This window comes from Neolamprologus multifasciatus, chromosome 17, assembly GCF_963576455.1.
Source record: "Neolamprologus multifasciatus chromosome 17, fNeoMul1.2, whole genome shotgun sequence".
NCBI classification, from domain to species: Eukaryota; Metazoa; Chordata; class Actinopteri; order Cichliformes; family Cichlidae; genus Neolamprologus; species Neolamprologus multifasciatus.
The window spans coordinates 10,847,981-10,859,851 of NC_140455.1; the positions used below are offsets into that span (position 1 = coordinate 10,847,981).

The 11,871-nt window shown below is 39.6% G+C and overlaps 1 protein-coding gene across 1 annotated transcript; it reads right to left on the bottom strand.

The window, feature by feature from the left end:
* Window positions 1-432: 432 nt before the first annotated feature.
* Window positions 433-2,942, bottom strand: LOC146498973 (E3 SUMO-protein ligase ZBED1-like). Its single transcript, XM_085138307.1, has 2 exons — window positions 1,694-2,942; window positions 433-1,530 (listed from the first exon to the last, which is right to left on the bottom strand). Exons 1-2 carry the CDS (start codon window positions 2,758-2,760, stop codon window positions 855-857), a joined length of 1,743 nt encoding a protein of 580 aa, XP_084994433.1. The 5' UTR covers window positions 2,761-2,942; the 3' UTR covers window positions 433-854.
* Between the last annotated feature and the right edge of the window lie 8,929 nt (window positions 2,943-11,871).

An 11,871-nucleotide genomic window follows, 5' to 3' on the forward strand; every position in this document is an offset into this window, starting at 1 on the left:
CAGTTCTCCACAATCACTAATGAGCAATCACAGCAGCTCTTCTCATCTCATTTAAAGCAGTTTGCTGAGCCAAGGAGAGAGTCCACTGCTGAGAAGACAGCAGTTACTGCAAGGCGTCAATATACAAGACCCCCATGTTCATATTTCAGACTTTTGTTGTTGTCATTGACAAATGTTGTGAATGATTTTAGAAAATTTGTAAATTCGCTGTATAGAGCCCAAGCTCTCATGATAGTAAGTAAATATTAATAATTTTTTTTCAGTCCTCAAAACCATCTGTCCTTGCCAGCAGGATTCCAGCATGCCAGTGAAAATCAGTGTGTATAGTGGGTACTGCTCCAGAATCAGCTCTGTAGACAATCTTCATGACAATCTGAGCACTCAGGCTAAAACTTAGCAAACTGGATATGCTACAAAAATCTTTCAGCTTGTATTTGTTTTAGTGCCGTCAATAGATTAAAAAAAATTAACTAACTAATCTCACAATTTTCTGTTATTAATTGCGATTAATCTCAATTACTTGATTAATAGCCTGGCTCCAATTACATTTTTTTATTCTTTATATTTTAAGATTGTAACAGACATTTATGCAACACAATGAAGTAAATGTAGAATAAACACAAAGAATGTATGCTGAAATTCAAAGAGAATTTTAATAGTTTTCATCAATCTTTAACACAGTGAAAACTTACAAAAAACCTTTAAGGCCATCAACAGTGACCGAACCCAGGCCTACAGGTTAAAGTGAATATCATAACAATAAAGGGTGCACAAAACAAGTATTTAAAACACAAAAAGACACGGCTGAAAACCCAGAATGTTGAACATTTTTCACTTCAAAGGAGCGATCTGGCTTAGTCCTTCTTTGCACTCAGCCAGTTACTGAGGCAGACTATTTTGTTTACATTGTCTGATGACAAAGAAGCACGCTTCTTTTGAATGATGTGACCTGAGAGTGAGAATAATCTCTCACAAGGCACTGTGGTTGCAGGGGTTGACAGGTACTTGCGTGCAATAGGTGCCAGCCTGGCATGTGCTCCTTCTCTCTTTAACCACCACTGTAGTGGACACTCTCCTATGTCAATTTTGGGCTCTGCTTTGTACAGATTCAGACAGCGGTCTATAGCATCTTCCTCTTCCTCTGTATCTGAATCAGGAGAACCCAGCAAGCAGATGGACATCTTGCTCTTCTTTGGTGAGGGTTCCTCTGTTGTCTGAGCAGATGGTTGGTGTGCATCTGTCTCTGACATCAGAAGATCATGTACTGATGCCCACACCTCTCTTCTTTCATCTTTGGAAAGGCATTTAAGGTCTTTAAACCTGGGATCAAGGGCAGTAGCGATCTTCAGCCATGTGAGATTGCTGCTGTCCCTCCGCTGAGCTAGGTCTGTGGTAAAAACCTTCTTAAACCTCAAAACGTAGACAGGGTCATCATCTGAGGGCTCCATAATCCTGAACAAATGACACAAGGCTGGCAACACCATGGAACAGGAGACATACCGCTCTCCCCCCAGCAGTTCGGTAACATATCTGCAATAGAAAGATCAAGTCTGTATTTTTCTATTAATCACACAGAGACAAACATAAATACCACATATGAAAATACACAGAGAGGTGGAGGTGGAGAACATACTTGAAAACAAAGCTAGAACGCAAAGATAGACACACAATCATGAGAAACAAAATTATTTACCTGCAAGGTTCCAGTAGTTCCTCCAGCTTTTGCAGTCTGTCAAGCTCCTGGTCAGTCAACATGGTCACCTTGCTGTTTTGTTGAGTCAGGATGGTGGTCAGCCCAGATTTGTTTCTCTGGATCTGCTTGATCATCTCTAGGGTGGAGTTCCATCTTGTTGGAACGTCCTGAACAAGCGGTTCTGTTTGATGTCCATGTGCAGCTTGCTGTGCCTTTAATTCCTGAGCGTTTGCTGGACTATGCTTAAAATGTCCAACAATCTTGCGACATTTGGCCAGAGCCCTTTCAAATGCGCTGTCATTAAGAGAAACTGTGACCGTTCTTTGCAGAATGTGGGCCATGCAGGGCATGTGTTCAAATGGAAGTAGTCTGGCGGCTGCAACCATGTTACGAGCACTGTCGGTGCCAAGCGTGGTTACCTTGTCCTTGATTTTCCATTCGTTTGCAACATTCAGAAAATGGTCAGCACACGCCTCAGCATAGTGTCTCTCTTCAGTTTTACTCACTGTTAGTGCAAACGATTGCATAGTCCAGTCGTTATCAATAAAATGCGCCATGACCCCCAAGTAATTATCGTTGTTCACCGAAGTCCAGTGGTCTCCGGTGAGAGCGACGGTCCTTACTTGCACAAGCTTGCTACACTGCTGAGCCCTCTGGTCCCCATACAAAGTGTGCAGTCTCGACACAATGGTTCCTCTCGAGGGCAGATTGTAACACTCATCTCCTGATGCAGCGCGAATGACTTCTCTCAGTCCATCATCTTCTACTATGCTAACTGGTCGGCAGTTTTTAGCTATCCAAACAACCAAGGAATTGGTTAATTTTTCTCTCACATTTTTTGTTATTCGTCCACGAGCACCATACTCCTGAAGCGTAGACTGGCGAGGTCCCGTAGAGGTGGATTCAGTTGGGTGTTTTGCTCTCAGGTGATACGCCAGTGATGAACTGCTTCTGTGGGACTTGAATTCAGCTTTGCAAATTGTGTATCTTACTCTCGTTTTGTCCAACAAGCCATCAGGCAACTTCTTAAAGAGAAACTTTCCACCCAAAAGTCCGCCCTCGTCCATGCTTGCGTGTGTTAGCTAGTGTTAGCTAGATAGTAGCATGGTGTCACTTCTTCTTCTAATCATTTCTGTCAGGCCAAACGCCAGCATAGCACACTGTTGCCCCCTCCTCCAGAGGTGCTCATGAGTTTAAAGGTCTTAGATTACAGGAAATTAATAAAAAAAAAATCTGCGTTAAATTTTTTTAACGCGTTAAACATTTCACGTTGATCTTAACAATTAACGCGATAATTTTGACAGCACTAATTTGTTTATTTTAAATGATTAAACAACATGTATTTGGTCAATTATACTTGATTACATTTGCATACCATAATGCCAAAAGAGAGAAAAAAAACCTCTGGGTACACGTGTGGAACCTGAATTTCTGATTTGTCATTGTGTACACTCAGTCTGTGTTGAAAGGTTTCCTGTTAAACAGAAACGATGTATTACATCCATAAATCCTTGGCAAATACACAGAGCTACCCATTGTTTTCTAACCGTTTTCATTCTCACAGTTTGGAATACAGATCACTTGTGTGTTTCTCTGCACAAGGTGTCCTTTGGCATCAGTGCCTTTGTCTACAATTAGCCCCCAAGAGCATATGGCCGGATAAAAGGGCAACAAAGTCCACGAAAATAGGCAGTGATATAAATAACTTTCGACCATAGTTCATGCTTCTTTGGAGAACTTTGTGTTTTTCACTTGGGTTGAAATATGGCCTTCACATCAATAATCCTGCATAGTGGAAAAACAGCAGAGAGAAGTACTCGGTTCATTCAAATGTGACTCATATGTGAGGAGCTGCTGAAGTCTTGTCTCAATGTTACATCCAGACTTTAGTTCTAAAGCATACTTTGCATGTTTCTGACACACTAACAAACCATACTTGCATGACACTGCATGCTTCAGTCACCCCTGGAAAAGTCACCCTTGCAAAAGTATTACAACTGGGTAGAGTGAATTTGCACTCTCACTATCTTTGAAATGGTTGCTTTGAAGACAGGAACCAATTCTGCAGCAACTCACTCTTGATTTTGGTGCGCTAAGTCAGCAATAATGCTGCAGTAAAACTGAGTCACTCTGCAAATAAAGGAGGATGAGTACAACAACAAGTTTGAGGCGTTGACTTGGTCTCCAAATTCTATAGATCTAAATCCTATTGAGCATCTGTGTGATGTGCTGGACAAACATGTCGAATCTATGGAGACCCCACCTCGTAACTTACATGTACAGGATTTAAAGGATCCAGATACCAAAGCACACCTTCAGAGATTTAATGGAGTACATCTATGACACCTTGGTAACAAAAAAGGGAACAACACAGCTTTAGGCAAAATTTTATGCCTCATTGATGTACATTGTGTTCAAAGTTAGTGTATCTGAGTGTAGCTCATATCAGATACTCCCACCCAGGAGACATTGTAGAATAAAAAGGAATCAGTTTTGATCAAGGAAATGTGTCAGATGTGGAGCAATAGAGCTGTTACTGTCTGTCAGAATGTGAAAAGTTGGCTGTTTAGTGCATAGAAATCCAAACAGCATTGCCAGTGTCATTTGAGATAATGTAAGTCTGGAGAAAACACATGTTGAGTGAATGTTAATATAAGTGATAAAATAAGCAAAGCTTTTCTGACATAATTTTCTCTAGAACGTCTGTGACGCTCAAACCACTCTTATCTAATTTAAGATCCTCATCCAAAAACATTTTGCAGCAAACGCATATAGACCAATACATATTCAAAATCCAGAAAATATAGAGATAACCACAACAGTGCCTGAAACAGAAAGTTACTGTGGTTTTTTGTTGTTGTTGTTTTTACACCAGCAGAATAATCAAGATGCATATGCAGCATTGATAGAAAATGGATGTTTAGTCTGGTTTGATTAAATAAATATGGGCTTTTTGTGTGGATTGTGTTAGTTGATTTCCAGGCACAAACATTTTCAAAGAAACATGCAAATATGTGCTGTGCACAATCATGGCTCTGTCTTACTTTCTTTTTACTTACTTACTTTACTTTTTACTTACTACCTGTGCGTGGGACTGGATGGCGCTAATGCCTTAATGAGCTAACCGCACTAACGCGTTGACGCAGTGCAGCACTAGTTTTAACTTATTCATGTAGCTGTTACATTTTTACAACTACATGAATAACTATATCATCATGGTAAGCACAGAATTTGATATACTATAGGTCTACATTTAAACTAAAGGCATCATTATTCAGAAAGGCAGACAAGTGAACCAGGGCACAAAATCTTAAGTAATGTCTACAGTTCACATATATTTAAATCAAATGACTTGGACTATCATTTTGAGAGCTTCCTCTTCATTAGCAGCACCACCTTTCACGAGTCTGATGTAGAAATTCAAAATCCTTTTTTGGTATAAAATAACAGTCTGACTTATAAAATGAGTTATAAATAGTATGCCATGGCTTTGACATGTCACAGAAATTAATAAGATAGTTTCAACAGGCATAACTAAATAACTTTAGCTATTTAGCATCGTTTTTAGATATATATATGTATCTAGAATAGCTCTGATTTGATGTAATTGATTCATAATTTAGTATATTATGATATATTAAAAAGGTAAAGACAAATTTCAGTGATGCATGGGGATAAATAAGTGAGTCTATAGTTCACATCCTACTGTGACTAATCCCGTACTGATGGCATAACAGGATTTCGGCAGCAAGCAAAGTAAAAGCTCCTATCCAGCAGCTGTGTGAACTGAGTCACATTTACATCACACACAGCAGGGCAGCAGTAGCACATGTTTACTCTTTTCTGGGCTGCTTTTGGCAAGTAAAAAAAAAGAAAAAAGAAAAGCAAATCTCAGACCTTGCAACTAGGGGTGGGTTTTTATAATCGATTTATCGATTAAAATCGATTCTGGCTTGGATTACGTAAAATCGATTCATTAAAATCCTGAATCGATTTTTTAATACAAATTTATTTTGCCCGAAATGCCAGAATCTCTGGTGAAATCTCACAAAATTTCAACAACCACCAAACAGCTAAAACAGTAAATGAGAGCAGGAACATGGATTCTGCACAAAGACTTAAACACACAGCGCAGCCCACGGATCAGAATCAGTTAGATGTCGAATTTCTCACAGTCGGGGCTGAAAGCCGACAGCCCGCTGATTCTGATCTGTCGGCGGGTCCGCGCTTTGTGTTCACGCCCTTTATGCGCTGATTGTAAAGCTGTTAGTTTGATGTCTCTCCAAACAATATTGACCGAACCAGCAGCAAAAGAAGATCCAAACTACGCTTCACATAAACATCGTCATGTATTCACTCTGACTTTTACTGTTTTGCTTCTACCATGAGGCACAGCTCGCTCTCTCTCTCTCTCTCTGTCTGTATGGTTTTCTGCATTATTCGCTTGCTTGTTACGCACAAGTCTACCTTTGTTTACAGCGCAATCGGCCGACTTTTTTTTTCTTTCCGTTTTATATACTTCCGAAAAGAAAACCTAATTTCTGCCATTCAATGCTGAACAAATTTAAACTTTTTAAAATTATGCAAAATGCAAAACGCTTAGCCATGTCTCTAATAAAACCGCTGTAACTTCAGAGGTAATGTTCATATGTTGATTAATGGTTTTCTTTCGTTTTTGATGTACTGCAGAATATTTTTATAAAATCCCAGGCCAGGAAAAATCACCTTCATGTGTTTCTGTGTTTTATCTTCAGCTACTTTGACACAAAGGCATCTGCTGTGACGCTCACACCTTTGATAAAGTCTTGCGTGTGTCAGCTTCCTTTTTATAGATACAAAAATATGTAAATGTACTAATCTGAATTATAATATTTCTGACTGTCAAAATTTCCCATATTCAAATCGAAGTGGATCGAATCGATTCTGGACCTTGTGAATCGGAATTGAATCGATTCTAGAAATCAGTGACGATACCCAGCCCTACTTGCAACATTCATTGGAATGCAGTGGAACACTGCGAGGTAATGGTATGCAGCTAAGGCAAAAATTTAAAAGTATTCAATAGAGCAGCTCAATTTGTAACTGCTGCTGATTACGCCTGACTCACATTTGAGCTACCAATTACTGTCTGCAAGTATTCAGAACAGAAATCAAAATCAAAACAGAAATCATTTCCAGTCATCTAACCACAGCCTCAGATATCAAATTTTAGTTTGCAAACTTATAGCTCTCAAAATGACAGAGACGGCCACCATCATTTGCATTGGCATCCATCCTTTATCAGCTATCTCCTCCACCCTCAAGTTGACACTATGAGAGTGGTGGTTGAACCAAAATAGTTGAAGTACAGGCTGAACACTTGAAAAATGTCTTTATTCTAATAAGTGTAAAATACCCCTTGCACGTGGTCTCTTTGTTTTTTGTTGTCATTTTATACATAATAAGATATTGCTTTAACAGATGCTAAAACACAATTTTTGTTGACTGCCAAGGTTATTTGGTGGAACTTATATAGGTTCTGTCTAGGGGTGCAACGATACTCGTATCGATATTGAACCGTTCAATACAATGCTTTCGGTTCGGTACGCATATGTATCGAACAATACAATTTTTTTAAATTTATTTTATCAACTTTCCTTCTGACGGTGCTGTCTGTGTTGAGCGCTCAGTGGATCTGCGCTCGACAGTGCAGCCTAGGCGGAGTAGTCAAACGCAGATTCACTGAGCGCAGGGCAAGCTAGCGAGACAGAAGTTAAGCTCTCCTTGCAACATGGCAAATTGAACCTCCCCTACCCTCATTCAGATCTGGCGTTTGGAACTATTTTGGTTTTCATGTGCTGTATGACCCTGAAGGTAAGCGCGTCATGGACTAAAGTAAAACAGTATGTTGGATGTGCCAGCAACGCTCAATTACATTGGTGGGAACTAGTGTGTTAGCACAGTTAGCTCGTTAACGTGTTGACCGTCCAGCCCCACACACGGGGCGATCCGCGGTAGCTCGTTAACGGAGATTTGCCGTGTTGTGGCGTTAACGTCATTTCAACGAGATTTACGCTGACAGCACTAGTGGGAACACAGCGAATATGACTGCACATTTACTCCGACAGCATCCTAGTGCAAAGACAAGTGGAAGCAGACAAAAACAACAAGCACGCATGCTACAAACTTTACCCGAGTCATTTAGACAGCCGTTAGCACATGATTCTCCTTATGGGGACCTGATATGTTTAATATGCTGCTGAGAATATAGCCCAGAAGAAGCGTATAGTATAGCTTTTATTTTGGAAAGAGCCATTTCTCTGTAATAAACTCTCTTTTCCAAAGATGAGTGATTCCTCAATCAGATACAGGGCTCGCAAAATCGCTAGCCCGACGTCCCGGGGCTAGCGATTTTTCCAGTCGGGCTACCAAAATCTATCTCTGCCCTGCCCGTTGGCCTATCGTAGGAAGGAAAAATATATGTCAATGCTTTTCCATTCTTTCGGAAATGTAGCTGGGTAATTATGTCATTGGCATCGGTGAGCCACTGTCAATATGTGACATATTGAAATCGCTTGAAATTTGCGCTTGTTTTTTGCTTTCGCTTTGCAATCGCGCGAACTGTGTATAGAGAGCGACAGCACTGATTGGTGAGTGATGATAATTTGCGCACCAATTCCTCTGACATCGTCTTATCAATCATTAGCTTACTATGCAAACATGACAAGTGAAATCTCCCGCAGCAAGCTTAAACATGTGAGAGGTTGATCGCGCAGAGAATCGCTGAGCGTTATGTGAGTGCGTGTGTAAAAGCAGCAGGCTATATATTTTAGTTCTGCTGAGCCAAATAAGACAGGTCAGGGTGAAGAAGTGACAGCCAAAGAAAAGCTTACCACAAAACGGAAAAGTTATGACAAATCAGACTATAAGGCAAAAAGAAAGTGCAGCTTTATGGTTTCATGGACAAAAGAATTTCTGTGGCTGCAATATGACGAGCTAAATAACTAGGGCTGCACATAAGTGGTCCGCAGGTGCGCATTCGCTGTCAAAATAAAAAACGCGCACAAGATAAGAAGTTGCAACGCGTGCTTGCATACATAAGATTTTCAGGAGGAGGACAGACATTTGTTTAGAACTCTTAAGGATATCGAAGAAGCTCCTTTAAGCAATTACTGTGATGTTCCTCCACCTCCAAAGAAATGTCAGAAGGAGTCCAAACCACAAAAGAAGCGCGTATTCTCGGAAAAGTGGTTGCAGGAGGTGAGCTGGCTTCAAACAAATGATGAACGCACAGATGTGGTGCAGAATGTGCCGTGAAAATTTAATAAATGACAAATTAAAAAGGCATGAACATTTTTTTTTTGTATCAAAAAATTATCGAACCGTGACACCAAAGTATCGAACCGAACCGTGAATTTTGTGTATCGTTGCACCCCTAGTTCTGTCATATATAGTCCTGTGGCATGTACAAAAAAGTTAATTGAAAATCCTGCTCAGCATTTTGTTTTGCTTAAATGCTGCACCACTCACACTAGTCCTGATACTTTTGAATAGCTTCCTGACCATTTGCAATAAATTACTGCAACCACCCACATTTTTCTTTAACACAGTAATGAACTAAAACATTTGAATGGTGTACCACATTTTAGGATTCATTTTTTGCTACATGAGATGTCCTGAAATATGTCAACACTTTGTGTTTTGATTGATAGATAAACAAATCACTGATAAGCATTCAGGCTTTAGGGATTGTGGCTAGTGATGGGATTTCCGGCTCTTTTTAGAAAACCGGCTCTTTCGGCTCCAAACTGGCTCGTCAGGTTGTTTTGTTGCTTTAATTAATTTATTATTAACAATAATATAAAATTATGCAGAAAAGGAATTACTAAGACACGTACAAACTCCAAAAAGCACGTACAAATTCCAAAGCACGTTCAAACTCCAAAACACATTTCTAGCGTTAACTGAACTTCCAAAACAGAGCTACCTAGATCACTTAAATTACACAATTGAAAGCATATGTGTATTGTTTGTGTATTTATACACAAGCACTCATATATATTCAAATAATTAAAAAACAAATCCGGTCGTTGGTACTTCCTGGCTTGTGTAGCCACTAGGTAGAAAAACCTCAACACTGCGCCTAGCATTCTGGAGCACTTCTGTTGTCTTTTGTACGTGTTTTGGAGTTTTTACGTGCTTCGGGGTTTGTACGTGCTATGAAGTTTTAACGTGTTTTGGAGTGTTTATGTGTTTTAGAGTTCGGACGTGTTTTGGAGTTTGTACGTGCTTTGTTTTTAGGGGCCACCGTAAATATACTTTTATTTATTCACTCCACATAAAATGTAAAAAATAAATCATATAATACAAAAACCAACTATTCACATTTCAACTTTTAACTATTTAAATTTTCAGCTTTTTCCTTTTAAACAAATTTAAAGTGAAACAACACAAAACACTGCAAACCACAACACAATTAAATATAAATTAAAATATGAAAACAAAAAGAAGATGCACATTCTCTGTCATATGGACCTGCATGAATAAACTTTCTTAATCCTGTATCATCTGTAACTGAAAATAGTTGTGGATGATTACTATACCTTTCTAATGTGACGTTGTTGTCCTTGGCTCTCTTTCTCTCTCTTTCGCTCCCGCTCTGTTCCCGTGCTACTGCGAGTGTAACTACCGCCCCTCCCCCTCTTCCCAGCGCAAAGTAGTGATGTGCGATACCACTGATTTCCTTTCCGATCCGATACCAAGTAATATTCAGGGTGGTATCGACGATACTGATCCGATACTGATACTTTGTACAAAAACGTATTTTATTTATTGTATCTCAAATTATAGCGTAATATCAGATTACTTGTTCTCATCACTTAATAATGCAAAGTTAATCATATAGAAATGAAAATATAGAAATAGAAATAAAAAAACTGAAGTTATGCGCTATTTGAACACGTTGCCTGCCTGCAGCACCTGTCCCTGTCCTCTTCAGTTCGCCTCAACATACGCTCGTCATATTCTGTGATATGATTTACTCTGAGGTGTTTGACAGGGTTAGTGATGTTGCCATATGTTACCATACATGCCAACCCTCCTGATTTTTCCGGGAGAATCCCGAATTTTAATATATTTTCATAACCAATTTTAACATATTTTCAGGTGAGAATGTAGCTGTGTAAACTTCAAATATCTGAGCCGACCAACACATTGTTTTCAAACCCCCGTGGTCTTTCGTTACTCGGGTTAAACATGATATATAAGTCACTTTGATAACTTAAAAATGTTGTTGTTTGGCTTTTTCAGTGTTTTATTTGTTCGTGAGGAAATCGGTTTGGCTGAGATTAAAGTTATTGGATTAAATTAAATTAAATTAAATTTAACTTTATTAATCCCTTGGGTGGGTTCCTCTGGGGTTTTCACACAGCTGAATAAACGTCAAACAGAAAACTGATTAAACAGAAGTGTGAGACGGTAGAGAGTTCACGCCAGCGCCAGGTTATATTTTAGATAGCAAGGAACAGACGGCAGCGTTTCACTCCATCAAGGGAGCTTGTGACGTACTACCCGGCTTTCCGGGTCATCAGGTGGAAGCAGCCTCTGTTGTGAGTGGGCACGCCAGCGGCTGCGAGACATTTATACAGCTGTAATTTCGCAAATGACTATGAAAGGCGGAAGAGGAAGTAGTTCCTTTGAATGTAGACAATCTGAATGATATAGTTTCTTTCCACTGTGTTCCTGTTAATGATAAACTACAAATTTACCCTAAATTACTAAAATATCGATATTTTAATGTGAGAATCGATTCTAGAACATAAATGACTGGTATCGGAGGAATCGATATTTCAGAATCGATCCGCACATCACTAGCGCAAAGCACAAGCCTCGTGTGCGGAGTGAAGCGAAACAAAAGTGCGAGAGAGAGGGTGAGAGAAAGAAAAAAAAAACACTGCTCGCGATAGGGAGCCGGCTTGCGTCATTGACGTCAAAGAGCCAGCTCTAAGAGCCGTTTCGTTCGCGACCGACACATCACTAATTGTGGCTACAAGCCTTAGACACAATTTAATTAGATTCTGTTCAGCTTTATATATACGGCACCAAATCACAATAACAGTCACCTCAAGGCAGTTTATATCATAAGGTAAGAGAAAACACCAACAATCAGTTGACCCCCTATGACAGGGGTCAGGAACCTT